This window comes from Emys orbicularis, chromosome 1 (assembly GCF_028017835.1).
Source record: "Emys orbicularis isolate rEmyOrb1 chromosome 1, rEmyOrb1.hap1, whole genome shotgun sequence".
Lineage (NCBI taxonomy): Eukaryota > Metazoa > Chordata > Testudines > Emydidae > Emys > Emys orbicularis.
In genome coordinates, this window is record NC_088683.1 from 64,704,949 (window position 1) to 64,723,530 (window position 18,582).

General features: G+C 42.5%; 1 protein-coding gene across 1 annotated transcript in view; it reads right to left on the reverse strand.

Moving 5' to 3' along the window:
• PPM1H (protein phosphatase, Mg2+/Mn2+ dependent 1H) overlaps nucleotides 1-18,582 on the reverse strand; it is a 215,536-nt gene that overhangs the window by 90,559 nt on the left and 106,395 nt on the right. The window contains exon 2 of the mRNA XM_065408660.1: nucleotides 9,147-9,315. Within this exon, the coding sequence (XP_065264732.1) occupies nucleotides 9,147-9,315 (169 nt within the window). The remainder of the gene's footprint in view (nucleotides 1-9,146; nucleotides 9,316-18,582) is intronic.

The following is an 18,582-nucleotide window of genomic DNA, read 5'->3' on the forward strand; positions in this document are numbered from 1 at the left end:
ACTAATGGTCCCTTCTGGCCTTAAATTCTAGATATCTGTGAAAGCAACATCCCATCCAATCTCAGTAACTAGAAACACAGGGTGAAATTCAGGCATCTTTGGCTTCAGCGGGACCAAAATTTCACCTATGGCTTAGAATCACTCAAAGTTCACACTAGTGCTGGTTGAAACAATTCTTTCAAAGCTGTTTTTCCATAGGAAATTAGGTTATTGTCTGCTTACCTTGGAAAAATTTGATATTTTGTAAAAAACAAAAATGACCAAACCAAAAGAAATATTTCTATTCAAAATGGTGCTGTTGGCCTCATGGAAGTTATAGTTTGAGTTACTTATGCTCCCATTCTCCTCTGAAGGCCTGGATCTCTGGCTGGACTATAATTTCCCATGAAGTACCGTGGCCAGTGACCCCTATCACAGATGCCCTTCCCTCACAAAGAGAGGAGAAAGTGGTGCATCTTGGAAGATGCAGTCTGGCCAAAGAGCCAAGACCATAGAGGAGAGCATAAGGCACCTGAACTACAACTCGCATGAGACTAGGTGGCTCCATTTTTGAATACAAATACTTGTTTTTCAGCTGAAGTATTTTGGTTTTTGATATTCCAAAAAGTTTAGAGGGTTTTGTCAAAATTTTCAGCAGAAGCCCTCCCCCCCCCCCCCCCCCCGCCCTATTCTGAGTAGCTCTAATTCGCTCTTTAAGGAGAGCAAGTATTAACACCCATGAGAAGGATACTAAGTCATTAAGACCTGCGCAGAGATGTCCACAGCAGACTGCATTTTGCCTCTCCCTGTTTGGCAGTTTGTGCTTACATTTTTTTTGTGTGGCCATTTACTGGTGTTGTAATTCTTCGTCTTCAGTTACCATAGGAAGGCTCTGGTGGCTCTCCTCCTCTGTCTGCTATAGTGGGAAGGTGCCAGGATGGGGCAGAGAGGAGAAGAACTGCTGCCTCAGCTGATTTAGGAGCAGAGCTAGAAGTTCTGCTCCTGAGTCTGTTTCTCCATTTAAGGAAGGCCCTTGCTGGTCAGAAGCAGGACCGGCTCCAGGCACCAGCTTAGCAAGCAGGTGCTTGGGGCGGCCAAGTGGAAGGGGCGGCATGTCGGGCTCTTCGGTGGCGGGTCCCTCATTCCCCTCTCGGAGGGAAGGACCTGCTACCGAATTGCTGCCGAAGAAGAAAGCGGTGCGCCGATCGCAACTTGTTTTTTCCCCCCGCCGCTTGGGGCGGCAAAAACCCTGGAGCCAGCCCTGGTCAGAGGGGGCGCTATGCCAGCATGGCTCTCTGGTTCTGTCAGCAGCGCTGCTCCTGTAGAAGTAGTATTCTCTGGACAAGTGGCCCTCCCTGGGTTAGGAAGGGAGCCTGAATGAGTCAGCATACACACACTCTTCCTCTGTCTCCCACTTGCTCGCTTATGCCTCTAATTCCTGACTTCACTACTCATTCCCTGTGCCCCAGCTGGGTGCATATTCACCAGGCTCTGCCTCAGGATCAGGGAGAGCAGGCCGCACTCCTAACCCAGCTCAGCTCACACACTCCCTCTCCTCCCTGTCACCCATAACTACGGGAAGAGGAAGGAACAGTATCATCCACAGACATACATGCCATCAGCAGGGCTACAAAACACATGAAATTAGCTCAGTTTCTTAAAGATCCTGCTCTTGGGGGCTGCTCCAGCCAAGAGCCTCAACTTCACCAGAGCAGGGAAGGGAATCAACTTCCTCTTAACCGGGGGGCATGGATGGGGCAAACATAGCTGCTCTAACCCTATCTCCCTAAGCTGCCCACGTGAGAGATCATTCACTGAGGTCCTGCATCCCCTGAGGCAGCACAGCAGACCACGGGCCCCCTTTGCAATATAATAAAGTATCAGACACCAGAAATCCCTGACAAACAAAATATTTTCACCATGGCATGCCCCCGGCAACAGTAAATGAATTTGGAATGATGAAGCTTATCCGTTCTAACTTGCCAGGCAGCATGGGTCAGTGGAGGGGACACGGAGCACTCAGGAGACCAGGGTTCCAGTCCCAGCCTCCCCCTGGCATGCCGTGGGACCCCGGGCAAGTCATCTCATCTTTCTGCGCCTGTTTCCCCTTCCACACCTTGTCTATCTTATCTGTCTAGACTGTAAGCTCTACAGCGCAGAGGCTCTCTCTTACTGTGTGTGTGAACAGTGGCCAGCCTAATGGGGCCCTGATCTCACTTGGGGCCTCTAGGTGCTGCTGTAATGGAAGTAATGAGAAGTTCAATGAATTCTATTAAACAAAATAACGTGTTTTAGTTTGAGGCTAGAGAAGACGTGGAACACATGGCTACCTACTGGTAATCTTTCCTGAGAGGGGACAGGGAAGAAATCATGAGACTCTCCGATTTTTTTTTTTTTTTAGAACAATTTTAAAAGGCTCCTTTTAAAGCAAGTATTTTTTTTTTCAGCTTGTGATGCCTCTCGGAATATGCAAGTACAGGAAGAGGGATGGTCCCATGACAAGGACATTGCCTGGGACTTCGAAGCCCAGGTTCAGTTTTTTGCTGCTCCACAAATTTTCCTTGCGACACTGGGCAAATCACTTAGGGTCTGTCTACACCGGCAAGTTACTGCACCACAAGTTATACCACTTCTATTAAAATGTTGGAATTAAACCGCTGATGCGTGTCCACACTGTGCTTCTTGTGACGCTGGAGCGCATCCACATTAGCAGCTATTAGAACGGCAAAGACAGCAGTGCATTGTGGTAGCTATCCCATAGTGCAACTGGCTGCAGGGTGCTTTGGGAAGGGTTTGCAATGCCTCATGGAGCAGGCACAGTGTCACATGATGCAGGTTTCCCAATCCCATTATTCCATGGGCATCCTACTACATTGCCAGCTGCTTTTCAACTGAAGGTGTAGGGAGGGGGGGGGAAAAGAGTGTGTGACAGGGAGTGTGTGTGTGTGTATGGAGGGGGGAGAGAGACAGTGTGTTTGGGGGGGACAGAGAGTGTGTCAGCATGCCGTCTTGTAAGTTCAGACAGCGGCAGGAAGCAATCAGTCCTGAGGCAGGGGGAGGGGGAACCCCCCAACATCAGCCCCTGCCTCCCTCCCTGGGCTCTCTGCACAGCAATCTCTCTCTACACACCCCTCTGTGTTCAACAGCACGAGCATCCCACCTTAATGGTTTGCTTTGTGTCCCAGAGCAGATCAGCACAACATGCAAAGGCTGTCAGAAACGGTGCTTTGAAAGGGAAGGGGTGCACATCTCCAAGGCAGCCGACTTCAAAACAATGAGCAGAGCGGTCACTTGAGGCATTATGGGACAGCTCCGGAGGCCAATTACAGCGCAGAAAGCAATCAAGTATCTACACTGGCAATAAAGCACTGGAGCCTCTGTGCAAATAGCCCTACGACTCTCAGCGAGGTGTTTTTTTTTGCAGCGCTGCAACGGAGGAGTTTCTGCGCACAAAGTGGCTTGACAGTGTGTTCCCGTCTGCAGTTTGAGCGCAAAAAGCTGCTTTACTGTGCAAAAACTTGCCAGTGTAGACAAGTCCTTACTCTCTTTGCCTCAGTTCCCCACCTGTAAAATGGGAATAATGGTAGTTCCCTACAATAGAGAGGTGTGAAGATCAAAATATTGAAGATTGTGAGACATTCAGATATTACGGTAATGAGGGCCAAAAAATACTTTCTTCTGCTGCTGCTTAGTGACTTGGTCACATATTTTTTTATTTCAGTGGCAGTCACAAGCAAAGCTTTGAGTAGCCAGAATGGCTAGCTAGTTGTTTTTGTGGCAGGATAGTGGAAGAGTGAAGCACACAGTTCACAAACAAATTTTTTCCCTGTGAAATTAGCTTTAAAAATATCGGTTCAGTCTGTTGTATTCTATAAAGTAACTGTCTCTCAATCCGGCCTCTCCCCCTCCACTTCTTGTTTGGCTGGTCAGAGTCCTTCAACTGGAAATTTAATCAATCAAAACACAGTAATAATAATATGAAAAAAATCGAAAGTGTTTCTTTTTTAAATTTGGGAAGGATGCAGACCTCTGACTAGGCACCAGAGAAATAATAATAATAAAAAAATAAAAATAAGCAGCCATCTCACTGCACTGAATCCCAAAATGCATTTCTAGTCTGCTGTGAAATGTAATCAGCTTCAGGCTCCTCTGCTACTGGACCTGGCTGAAAGCTAGAACAGCAGTCTTCTGGTTTTGTAATTATAAGATAAATTAATTTTGACCTTTTAAAAATATGCAAGCTTTAGAGATGTGGCCTTTGTTTTTAACAAAGCAACAGACAAAGAATCATATGTGAGACTGCATGTATGTGCACAATAAGAGCTTGAATCACTGACAAAATCATACAGTACACAGCAATACAATTTGGGGCAAACTTTCAGGCAGGCTGGAAACTAGCCTCCCATTGCAGATGAAATGCAGGTGCAAATCTCAATAGTTACATATCCAACTACTTGATTAGCACCTGCAATCTGGTATTTAGAAATGTATTCTTTAGAAATGGCTCCTGCAATGAATCATAAGTGCAATAAAATGCACCCAATTTTTTTCCAAATGCACCCTCAAAATGCAAGCTGGACCACTGAAAATATATACCTGTGGGTCTAACAATAAACAGAAGTGGGTCAGTTGTCACCTTCACTAACCAAATGGTTGGTGAAACACTTCCTGATGTTACAAATGACATGTACAGTAGGCATTGTTGTGCAATGAACCTTAAGTCACACAAAAAATAAATATGCTTTGAAACTGGATGTGCATGAATGACACTACAGTATTAACCAATCAAAATTATCCTGCTTTGAGTTAATATTGTCTCATATTAGTGAATTATCAGTACTAATATTAAATCCTGCATTCTGACTGGTCAGCAACCATGGCAATATCCTCACACAACATAATAAGTAAATAAAACAAGTTCCAACCTAACTGTATCTAATATTGTCAGGGCACTCTCTCCTCCTCCCAGCTGCTAACGATCCAAAACACAGAATTTAATAGAGTTTCTAAGTATAATCTTTGCAATTAAAACAAATGTCCAATCTGGGATCAAACCTAATTAAGTAAGTCAATGGGAAAAATCCTATTTACTTTAGGATCAGGCTTTCTGATTCTTTTCTTCTTCTGCTTTTGTCGTTATTTTGTCAATTTTATTTTAAAAAAATGTTAATTTCGTTTTTCCAGGTTTCCTTGCTTTTTGTGGGCAAAAAAGTAGCCTTGCATCCCTTTCTTGCTTCTCCTCCTCAGTAGAGTCCCACCTTCCCCCTCCTCCTCCTCTTGGGAGGTTCTAACTTTACAGCTCAGCTTTGAGGAATCGGGTCCCAGTCCTTCAAGCTGATGCACACAGGCAGCTTCCTGTCCCCATGCAGAGCCCCACTGATTTCAATGGGGCTCCCCCATGTGGACAGACTCCCACACGTGTGCAAACAGCTTGCAGGATCAGGGCCCTAGTGCAGTGCTTCTCTCCCACCTCCAGCTGCAAAGGAAAATCTGCTGGAAGCCACTTGGTGATACTGCACCAGATGGCAACTTCTCTTGAAAACTACATTTTAGTATTGCTTGGCAGGCATTTCACACATCTCCAAGCAGCACTTCGATCATCCTGGTTCGCGGGGGCTGGGGATTTCCAGTTACTTTGATCAAATGTTAAATGAAAAGGATTTTACAACTTCCAAATTTGGCTGCCATTTAAAAGTCATACAAGCGTCCCAGGGAATGTGAGAAAAACGGAAGACGGGAGAAGCAAGAAAAGGCATGTGAGCTTGCAGAGCATGTTCTGTCAAGTAGTAAAGAATCTGAAGAAAAGAAACAGTATTAATAAATCAACAGATTTTAAAATTTAATTTGCATTTTCTTTTTAATTGTTTTAACTATTTTAAATACCTTTTCCTTAAACAATTATTTAATAAATCCTTTCCTTTTCCCCTCTTCCTTCCTCTATTTACATGGAACCCTTTAATAATCGGAGTAAGATTTCAGAGTGTGTGTCATGCTGGGATATCCCTACTGAGTGGTTGCAGAACTCAATTTTGGCCTTTTTCCTAACAACCCATGAGGTGAAATAACACCCCAGCAAGACACATGCATGAAGCGTCTCATCTCTTTAATTCTACATACTAATGTGATACTGAAGTGCCTGCATTTTATATAATCTTCCTCATATTAAAAAAACAAAATCCTATCATATTAAAAATACAGTATCCTTAGCACTGGGACAACACCAAAGGCAGATACAGATAAAAGATCTGCTATGCTTTAAATAATACAAACAATTAATAATAATAAAGATGTGACATCTTGTCTTTTTTCATAGGTTCAGTCCAGAACACACACAATCAAAAAAAAAAAAAAAAAAAAAAACACACCTCTGCTAGCTGCTGGAGCAAGACTGCCCTCTAGTAGCAAAGTTTCTCTAGCCATATGCTCCCTCTTTTGGGAAAATATTATATTTGCAATTTTAAATCTGCAAGCACTAGTCAGATACATGACTTTGTAAGGTGCACTGCCCCATAGTGCTAATACATATTATAGCATCCTCTCGTGGTCTCTATTTAGCAAATATGGAGGTAGATCTATAGACAGGATATATAAAGAAAATGTATCAAGGATGGGATAGCAAATAATACCGTAAATAGTGTCATGCTATCATAGAGACCTATGGTGCCTCACCTGGAATACTGTGTTTGTTTGTGGTCAACCTCTTTCAAAAAGAGAAATACAGCAGAAATTGAAGAGGCCCACACACAGGTAACAAAAATTAGAATTATGGTAAAACTTCTGTGTGTAGGAAGATTGTAAAGATTAGGACTGTTCACTTCAGAGAAGAAAGGGCATAAGAGTAGTAAATTAAATATCAAATAGTATGGAGAAAGTAAACCTCAGATTCTATAAACCGTTTTTCATAACACGGGAACATGTGGACATTTAACTAGGCTGGAAGTCAGCAAGTTTAAAACTGATAAAAAGAAATAGTTTAAAAACGTAATTAACTTGTGGAACTCTGTCATCATGGAGAAGTTAATGAGAACATCTACTGATTAATGAGTTACATTTAGATAGAATTAAAAATCGTGTAAACTAGGGATAAAAAAACCACTAACTGCCTTTGAGTTGGAAAAACATATTCCCTTTGGGTAAACTATTACGTAAATAGACAAACATAAGGTTTTTACCTTCCTATGAAGCATCTGATTGTGGCAACAGTTGGAGACAAAAAACTAGATTAGATGGAATATTAGTGTGATCTGGCATGATACTTCCTATGCTCCATGAATATCAAAACAGTATATTAGGCAGGAAGACAAAAACAGATGCAACAGTTAACTGTACATGTATCAAATTAGTACTATACTGCAGGATACTAGCATGGTCTTCACTTGTTTTAAAATGAAATACCAAATGAGGTACACATGTGCAATTACTGTGACTGTGTGTACAAGTCATGCATTGCATGTTTACATGGCTATTATGATCATTTGTGCATGCAAATACTGAATAGATTTGCTGAATCTCAGTGTTTGTTTGAATTAGTTCAATGCATAACTGAATGACTATTTTGCCTATGCAACTGAAAGTTTAACTTGTCAGGACCTCGACAAAATCTGTAGAGGAGCTTGAGTAACATTTTTAAAAGAGCCTTATTACTATTTGATGTCATCATTCTCTGCTGTCCTGATGTCTTGAACAATTTCAAACTCACTCTGATCAAATAAAAAGATTCCTCTGTCCCAGTTTTCTTGGTTTTGGTTTTGATGTTTAAGACCTTCCCCCACCACCTTTTACCTGTTCATACCCTCAGGGCAGAGACTGTCTTCTACTTGTTTGTACATACGTTTCTGTAATTGAGAAGTTCCACATATATTTATGGTGCCTTTAAAATAATAATCCTAGTTTGTGAAAGACTGAGTGAGAAATGAAGCTGAAAACATCATGGGGAAGATTGCTGATCTGACAGGCAAACACAAGCACCTAAATGGCACCAACGCATGCATTCTGTTATCAACACATCACATTTCAGTGTCGTATAGTGTCTGCCTACACATACCACATACAGTATATTCTACAATGGCTAAGGCTACGATTATGCACCAGGGCTGGAGCTGTCAGCAGGCAGCCCCGCAGCTCTCAGCCGCTGCTGGTGGCAGCTCCCAGCAGCTCCTAGGCACTGGGCAGCAGAAGGATCCCGGAGCTCCCTGAGGGTCCCCCAGAGTTCCCACTCGCCACTTGGCTCCCCGCAGCAGCCCAGCTGCGGCGGGGGATCCCGCAGTATTTCAGCCGCGGCGGTGCACCCCCCCCAGCATTTCAGCCACGGTGGGCAGGGAGGAGACCCCAAAGCCCACAGCCGCTGTGGCTGCTGGACCTTCCTCCTCTCCATTTTGTCAAGGATATTTTTTAGTAAAAAATCACAGCTAGGTCATGGGCGCCTGTGAATTTTTGTTTATTGCCCGTGACCTGTCCGTGATTTTTACTAAAAATATCCATGACAAAATCTGAGCATTAACAATGGCCAATCTCCCACTGATTGCAAGAAACCCTCTATTTGACTATTTATGTCAAAATCTGCCCACAGGAGAAATTTCTTCCATACCCAAGGCTCTCAATGATTAGCTTATATCATGAAGTACATATATCCTTTTAACTCCTATTTATATATAAATATTGAGACTATTTCTTTTATGAATCCTACTAAGCTCTCTCAATAATATCTTGTGGCAGTGAATGCCACTTGTTAAATATGTATTATAGTAAAAAAGTATTTCCTTTTATCTGTGTTAAATATGTTGCCTTTAAGTTTTGGTTACGTTCTCTTGGGCTTGTGTTATGAGAAAGGATCGACAGGTCCACCCAATGGACCTTCTCTAGATCCTTCATTATTTTATATACCTCTAGCATGTCCCCTATCATTTTTTGTCTCCTCTCTAAATTAGAAAGCCCTCTAAGTGAGAAATATTTTGCAGCATGTGAAATTCACAATCCAAAGGTGGAGCTAAGTAAAATGAGCGAAGCTTTCTTTGATAGAGCAGAGCCAATTAGGCCACAGAGGGGTAACAAGAAAATCTGCAACACTTAGCAAGAATTCTTGGGATTTTCCATTGGTCTTACACCACTGTCTACTTATGTTAGTTTATATTTCTATTCTGACAGCAAGATGAGTGGAGGTTACTTACTGAGTTTTCTTTCAGTTGTAGTCCTTCTCCATTTGGCAATGAGGATCTTCGTTTGGTGGACGTGTTTTTGTTTGGTGTGGAATTGGTGCCTCCAGTTTTCTTCTTTACAAAAAGCACTTCACAACTTGCTTGGTCTTCATTGTGTGTGCTCTTCCCTGCATTTATTACCCTAGAAAAAACAAAAGGCATGTTAGTTTTAGCAAACCTCAGAAGCTTCTATCACTGTTTGCTAAGTGACTTACCAAAAATTAAAGGAACGTGGCCAGAAGGTTTCTAAATACTCATAAGCTTAAAGTTTGACCTTTGACATTTACGAGCACAAGATTTCTTTATGAGATTTTTTTCATAAACAAGCAAGCATTTGGAGCAGTACAAATTGAAAAATGTAAATGAGCATTTCCAGACAACTACATGAGCATTAATTAACTGAATCATTTCTACGACTTATCCATACAAGCAAAACATGAATTTTAAACCAAAATTATACTGGACAGATGCCTGATGAATGGATGAGTCTGGTAATGTTCGTACTTCCCAGCTAAAATACAAAAAAAGAGATTTATAATTGCTCTTTCAGTTTAATTCATATACCTACAATCACCCTCTAATAGCTATGGTTCATAATGGATAGGTCAGCTCCAGGAATCTATTCTGTCCAGTTCCTCTGAGCGGTACAAGCAGAACATATCTACCAAATAGAATGCTCTCCATACTGATGGCACAGAATGGAAGGAAGTGACAGTTATAAAGCACTTACTCTTAAATTTAAAAAAATAAAGAAACAGTAGGAAAGATGGTATGTGGGATACAAACTTCAAAGGGGTGCTCCTATCTCTTGCTTTGACAGGCTGGCAGAGGTTACTTGTACTATGATGAAGTGAAAGGGGCGCATTTTACAGCTCTTTCTTTCCAAATTCATTTCTCTAGGCACAAAGTTTGTAATGCAGTGCACATTTGGGACATGGTGTTGTATTGTTGCATCAATATGTGTCACTGCATGATAGAACATTGTTTTTCAGAGGCAACATTATCACATTTGTGTCAACAGCCCAAGTAAATGCAGAATTCTCATAGTTCTGCGTGCCAAGCCTGTAAAACCTGGGGCAGACTCATGAAATCAGGGCAGTTCTGTGAATTTCAAGATAGACGATAATCTCAACACCCATTAGTCCGCAAACAGAAAGTACAGGTCATAATATTTGCTAACAGTATCTCTATCAGACACTTTGTGAAACAAAATGATAGATACTCTGAAGTACGAATTCCATAAAAAAGAGCTTTAAAACCATGAGCATAAGTACACCTCTACCCCGATATAACACAAATTCTGATATAACGCAGTAAAGCAGTGCTCGGGGGGGGGGGGGGGGGGCTGCGCAATCCAGCAGATCAAAGCAAATTCAATATAATGCGGTTTCACCTATAATGCGGTAAGATTTTTTGGCTCCCGAGGACAGCGTTATATCGAGGTAGAGGTGTATTTGATTCGAGTATTTCAGAGCTTGGTCGTCAGTTAACTAAAACAAATGAACAAGCTCAAACCAATCTTAGATGCAGATTAATTATGCATTGTTTCAATGTGTGTGTTTGTACTATGTATGTTCAACAGTCCTGGAAGGTGAGTGTGTACTGACCTGGAAGTACAATAGCCTCAGATGTGTGAGGAACCTGTACAACATGGGATTATGTCCCGTTACAACAATATAAAGTTATTTCCCTTTTGATTAAATGATTGACTGTCTTCTTCCAAGAACACATTTTCTAACCCATCCCACCCTTTCTCCAAACCATTAAGTCTCCTTGACAAATCATTGTGTGGAGGGAGTTTTGGGCCAGATGGGGCTTTTATTTATTTAAATACATTGCACACTCCTGATAACCATGTGAAAGTACATGAACAACCTGGAGGCATCTCACAACCCATTTAATAAAATCAAACACAACTGATTCCTCGGTCGCTGATATTTTTACCACAATTTGTATACCACATTTTATACTCTTTGAAAATCCTTAATCCAAATTGTGGTGGGTTTTTTTTAAATGGGGAGGGAGAAGGAGAACCACACACACACACACACACACACACACACACACACACACACAGAGTCCACTCTGGGCATCATTTTACCTATTCTTACCAGATTAGAAAAATTCCAAATTTCATGTCACCCCATTTTAAGATAAAAATATCTTTTTCTTTATTGTATATAAATGAATTTTTTTTTCTTTTCGTAAAAGCAACTCAGTTGTACCCTGAAAAAAGACACACCCACTAACCATAACCATACTCGTGAATGAACAGATCATTGAACACCACCAAAATGTTACTATGCTGCAATCTGACATACAAGAATTTGAATGCAGTTAACATCTGTATGCATATTACCACCAGCTGTTTGCAAGGGTTTGTTGTACATAAATATCAACTGTGGATGAAACCATTTTGAGACACTTGCAAGTAAGGGATTAAAGGATGTGTAATTTCAAGCTATCTTTCAGCAGTTTTGCAACTCTGATTAACTCTTATGCCCAATATTTGCCAAGATGGAGTTTAGATATTTGGGTATAATGGGTTTCTGGTCTGAAGGCACATCATTTTCTGGATGCATTTGGAAGGCTGTGGTGTGATTTGAAACAGAAGACGTGAAAGTACAAAGACATCAGGGTAAATAAGCCAGTGGATATTAACTCCCTGACTGCCAATGTGACCAATTAGCTAAAAGCATCACTGAGCAACAGAAAGCTTAACTAAAGTACTGTATTATGGCTTCTAAATATCTTCCTGTAGCTTAGCCCATCACTTTCTCCTCAGCGTGGCTTGAAATGGTTTTCAAGCACCATTTAAGTCATGAACTTAAAAAGCTAAAGGAAAAGAAACATTAGAGCAGCAAAGCTGAGCACATAGGGTGTTCTTTACCGTGAGTCAATACTATTAGCTGCACCTGTTCTGCATAGATCCCAGAACTGCCCTAACTCTGTACTTAATGCTAGACTAAGAACTACTATTGAGAGAGACATTGTGCCCTTCGGGGCTTGTTAGGTCACACACACACACACACACACACACACACACACACACTCTCACTCTCTCTCTCTCTCTATTTATAAAGCGGCTTTATCAAGCAAACCTCTCAAGGAACTGAATGGTTCCAAAAGGCTGAAAGAACAAAGTGACCCAATAGTAAGTAACCTGGTTTGGCAAGGCAATTACCATTAAACATCTGAAGCTTTGTACTTCACTAGTCAGATGTGCCCATGCGTGGAACTAGTTGGTAGAAAGGGACATGAACAAAGGAACTTGGGACACGTTCAAATTATGGCTTAGGAGGTCCCTGAAAGCTATGGTCTGGCCATCTAACTCTTCTGTGAAGGATTTCAATGCCTCTTTAGCCTTTGTCTGATTAACTCCACTCTGTCTTCTCTGAAAAGGTTCTCTTAGTCTGGAAATTCTGATGGAAACTTGAAATATCACAATGTAGCAGTTCTTTCCATTCAGTGCCTAGAAGCTGCAGCATTTGATGCCAGCAAAGGTATCAAATGCTGCAGCTTCTAGGCACTGAATGTGGCTCTAACCTGATGCTGGACCATCCCCGTACCCTCACACAAAAAGGCCTTGAACTTCTGCCACTTTTGGGAAAGGGATTCAGTGAAGGTCCAGGCTTCCCCGTCCTCCCCCAAAGCTTGGGGTGCATTTGGAGCATATATTGTTGGTAATACCAACTTTTGATGCTCAGCACGGAAACCGATAACACCTTCTGGACAGCTTCAAGCAGCTCGGGGTGTTTTCTCCTGCTTGAAATCCTTTAAGCAAATTCTTGGCCAAAGAGATGAGCCTTGCACTGCAACATGAAGACAAAAGAAAATTGCTCCTGAATGTAGAATTCATAAGTATCTGCTGGCTTAGAGTTGAGATGACAAAATATTTTAAAGATAGAAATCAGTGTTTTAAAGTTTTGCTCAATAACTCAAATAACTAGTGTATGCAAAACATTGTCTTTAAAGTATTTAAACAAACTGTACATCACCTTTAAAGACATAGGCTCAGGTTTTCAAAGGAGCCTAAGGGAATTCAATGAAATTCAATGGATTTGGGCACCTAACTCCCTTAGGCCTCTTAGAAAATCCCATCCATATTTATTAAAGATCCAGATCATAACTGGCCCAGAGTTGATGATGCACAAGCAGGTGTAGATGCTACCAATGTGCATGCGCCTCTCCCCTCCGACTCCCAAAGGCAGTCGTGAGTCTGCCTCTCTCCTCCTCCACCAGACTATAGAGAATAGTGCTGGTATTTTTTCCCTCCACTTCCCACTCCCACAAAGCTGTGGCTTTAAAACTACAATATCACTCCAAAATGTGGTGGCTTAATTGTATTTTAGAAAGCAGGATACGATCAAAGAGCTTTAAAAAACTCAAAATATTTGTAAAAGTAAACAAAGACTTTATATATTTAAAGGAGAGGAAATCCAACAAGATACATCAGCAAAACATCCAAGTTTCTTGCTTATACACCTCTACCCCGATATAACGCGACCCGATATAACGCGAATTCGGATATAACACGGAAAAGCAGCACTCCCGGGGGGGGGGGGCAGGGCTGCACGCTCCAGTGGATCAAAGCAAGTTCGATATAACGCGGTTTCACCTATAACACGGTAAGATTTTTTGGCTTCCGAGGACAGTGTTATATCGAGGTAGAGGTGTACAACCATAGTGCATGAAACAGATAATATAAAGATGTATTCCTAAGTTTCAGAAAAGTTCCTTTCACCCTATTTAGAGCAGAATATGCTTTCTTTTTCCACACTGAAACAGTACAATCTTTCCTTCTGTTACCTGACAAGTGTTCTATTTGTGTATCTGTTTCAAATTTCAGTGTACCTGCATTTTGCTCTACGAACTGGTTCATACAACAAATTTTGTTTTTATAGTGAAAATTTGGCTTCTGATATTACTTCTGTCAGAACTGCTGGACTAAGTCCACATTGTGAACTAATTGGAGGCCACTCCACCATATATATAAACCTGCCATGGACAAAACTGTGGGATGCAATTAGGGTGACCAGACAGCAAGTGTGAAAAATCAAGACAGGGGGCAGGGGGTAATAGGTGTCTATATAAGAAAAAGACCCAAATATCGGGACTGTCCCTATAAAATCGGGACATCTGGTCACCCTAGATGTAATGTACAACAAAGACCCAAAATGAAGACCACTAAAAACTATTAATGCTGGGAACTCAAAATGGCAAGGGATTCTTTCCTTTAGTGCAAATAATCCTTTCTATGATCAGTTTCATTTTTTTAAATTTCTGTTGCAATTAATTTTGAATAAGAAAAGTGAAGGGACACCAAATTGGTATGAACCATAGAAGTGACTCTGGGACTAAAGAAAGTGACATTGCTTGAAACAAGGAACATTTAAGAGTTATCCATGCCATGAAAAAAAAAATCTAGCTGCACAGGGATTGCTTAAGAAGCTGTTCAATGCCACAACATCTTTAACTATGCTTCCCAAGCAACAGGGAATATGAAAAAAAAATCGTTAGGAATAACGGAAGTGCAAGCAAAAATTAGGTGAATGCAATAAGCATTTAGCAACAACCACCTCCTATCAGCTCTGCAAAAATGAAGAGTAGGTACCCAGGTGGGTGGTTATTTTGTTACTTCTACAGCAATAAGCAATAGTCCAAAACTGATTGATATTGAACCTATAGAGACAGATGTGCAGCCAGAAAGTTATGAGACTTGAGGATTCAGAAGGTTTTAGTGGTTGCATCTTTTAAGTCAGCGTAACAGTCTCTTTTCTGGGTCAGAGTGCCGATCTTGCTATTTTTTCGTTCCTGGGCATTAAGAATACGAAATCAAAGCACAAAAAGAATAAGACCCACCAAAGTTGTCACTGGTTGAGAAACCTGGCTCTATGCAGATACTACAGCGAATTCTTTCCCAGGTGTCTGGCTGGTGGGTCTCGCCCACATGCTCAGGGTATAACTTATCACCATATTTGGGGTCGAGAAGGAATTTCCCCCAGGTCAGACTATAAGAGACGCTGGGTTTTTTTGCCTTCCTCTGCAGTATGGGGCACAGATCACGTGCAGGTTTAAACCAGTGTAAATGGTGGATTCTCTGTAACTTGAAGTCTTTAAATCATGATTTGAGGACTTCAGTAACTCAGAGGTTATGGGTCTGTTACAGGAATGGGTGGGTGAGGTTCTGTGGCCTGCAATGTGCAGGAGGTCAGATTACATGATCCTTATGGTCCCTTCTGGCCTTTAAGTCTGAGTCTATATTCTAGGTTCTTATAATCAGAGTACACTTGGACAGGGTACAGGACCCTTTCTAGATAGGAGCACCACTTTTCAAAGGCAATCTTAATTGCCAGGAGTTTTCTACAAATTTTTAAATTTTGCTCTGTGTGTGAGAGTCTCATGAACTAAAAGAAAAGTGGACACATGGACGTAGCAATCATTGAGGAGTGCGCTTTTGGGATAGCACCACTTCAATTGCCAAGTTAGAAACACCTGCTTCAATGATGAAAGCTTGTATGGACTAATATAGGAGCAGTGGTAAATGCAAGTTTTAATTGCTCGTAGGCCTGGTGGATCTCGAGAATGCAGAGGAACCTGGTGTCTTTGCAGAGAAGGGCAGTGAGGGGGTGATCAGTTCCAAGAACCTCAGGGTGAATAGTTGATAAAAGTTTGTGAACTTCAGGAAACATTGTAATTTGTGAATGTTCTATGGCACTAGCAACCGAAGGACTGTCTTTACCTAGCATGGCTATTTCAATACCAGCAGGAGATAGGATGAATCCAAGGAATTCTATGGCGGATTGATCATAGGTACATTTTTCTAGCTTATTGTAGAGGCCATGTTGGTATGGCCTCTTTGGGATGGAATGGATATGCATGGTGTGTTGTTAAAAAACAAAAAACAAAAAAACGCATGTCATCCAGGTATGCAACCACATATTGATCCAGAATGTCTCGCAGTACAATCATTAATAAAAATGTTGGAACCTTGCCTTGCATCACACGATACTCGAAGTGACTGTAATGAGTTCAAAAGGCAGTCTTCCATTCGTCCCCAACTCTAACACATACTAGGCTGTATGACCCACTGTGGTCCAGCTGTGTGTATTCCTGAGCAGCATTCATGCAGTCCATTAGTTCAGGTTAGTTTTAATAGGTATTGATTTCAGATGGTGACCTGATTCACAGCCTGATAATCTATGCACAGTTGGAGGCTTCCTTAAGACAGAAAGACAGACAGAGATAAAAAGGAGGACTGGCACCCCGGCAGGCAAGGTGGACTTATGAATAAAGCCCTACGTTCTCCTGTACGTAGGCGTGCAGTCCGGCTAGTTCAGGCTTGGACATGGCATATAGATTCCTGAATGGAATGTTTGCCCCTGGTTGTAGTCAACTGGGCAATCAAAGTCTCTGTGTGGCGGCAAGGGGCCTGCATTTTTGTTTTCTTTCCATCTGAAGACATCACTGTAGTCACGGTATTTGGATAGAAATCAAGGACCAGGATCAGTGGGTGGCTCTGTTGGGCTACTCCAGCTTGCTACCGCTGGGGAACTACTGAGCGCTGCCCATTTCCTGGGCTCAAGCAGTGCTCCTGGCAGGATTCGGGGGGGGGGGGGGGGGGGAGTCAAGTTTTAGTTTTTGCCAGCAGACAAGAGGGTTGTGGAGGGCCACCACAATATATCCAAGGTCACAGGGAAGTTGGGGAATGGATGGTACTGAACTGTAGGGTCTCTCAATGATCTTGGATAGTAAACTTGAGAGGAACAGTTTCCATGGCCACTGGTGCAGAGGATAAGAAGAACCCATTGAACGTCTCTATTAGGTCTGGAATGGCTTGGTCCACAGGGGAATCTGTAGTACCTGGGCTGCTTCTGTATTAATAAAGTTGTCTGCTACATCAGTCCATAAGGGCCCTCTGTGGAGGTTGTGGTTGGGGATTCCCCAGGATTCATAACTCAACTAGCCCTTGTAGGTCAGTGCCGGTAACAGGAACCACCGTGTGTTCCAGCCAGGACCTCAGTGCAGGGTTCAGAGGAACACTGTCAGGATGCCCCGGGTTAACCCCCTTTTCCGAGCCTGGGCTGGCTCATTTCTCAGATTCCTTCAGGCTGGGCTCCTTGTGGGACAATTGGAAATATTGTTATGGTGAGCGGGTCATACTAAGGCAGGTTAAGGTGTTGTTGGTGCTCTCTCTAGGAGCAAGTTGCTGTCGGGTCAAATCTACCTGCATTGACTCAACGGGCTGAGGGACAGCACGTACCAGCTTGGGTGACAGTGCAGCTGGACGGATCTTGTGCATACTGTTCTTTGCATGGAGCTGGTGGGCTTGCCCCCCCCAATGCCTAATTCTCAGCAGCCGGCTGCTCGTTCTGCACCTGCAATGCTCAGTTGTCTGTCTGCAGATGGATTGCCTTCTCGTGCAGTGCCAATGCCCCTTAGGGAACAAGGGAATCCAGTGGGTCCCATCCTCGGTCCCGAGGAGCTGGAGTGGTCTGAGCAAGCTGTGAGGACTGGGGCCCGGGTGGTCAAGCCTTATGGTCAGAGTCAGGACCAGAGCTGGGGTCAAGCCAAGGGTCAGGGGGACAGTGATGGAGCGAGGCAGGAAAGCAGGAACCTGGAAGCGGAGAAGGATCTGAGATAAGGAGGGCAGGAACAGGCCAGGAGGCAGGAACCAGGAACAAGTAGGAAGACAGGGCTCAGGTGAGTAGGCAGGCTCCAAAATGACAGCCAACCAGAGATCCACCTAGTTGCTCTGACAACTTCCTGCATCTCCTCCTGGCTTAAGTAATGCATCTGAGCAATTGGTGGGGCTGGACGTCTCCCCCAATCAGGAGCTTTGCGAGCTGAGCCCTTTATGAACTAGAGCTCCACTAACCCCCTTCTCCACTGGTGAGCTGCCAGGTGGCACCCACAGTCCGATCACTGCCTGGGGACTCATGGCCCAGGTTCAAGACCAGTGATCTCTAACACCTAGGAAGATCTTTAGTGGAGCTTTCTGTGTAAGGATCCAACCTGGTAGGCTCTGCCTTCAGACTGGTGGACATTTATGTTTATGAAACAACAAATCAAAACACCAAAGAGAACTAAATCTCACTTCTAGGTTTCTGCTATTTAGGAGGCAAACAAAGAGCACCTATCAGCATTGGTGAGGGCTATAAGTAGTAACAAGATGTTAGGGGACTTAAAATTGAAGCAGCAGAAATTAACAACAAGGAAGGAGGACTGGAAAGGCGAATCTGTGTATTTAAGGGACTAGACTAGTACAATATCATGTATAGATAAAACATCTGTTATATGAAATATATAAAACATTTTATATATGTATATATAATACATATATAAAACAAAGTCAAGGAATAATTTGTAAGGAAGACATTTTATAAGATCATTATAGAAGTCTTTGACA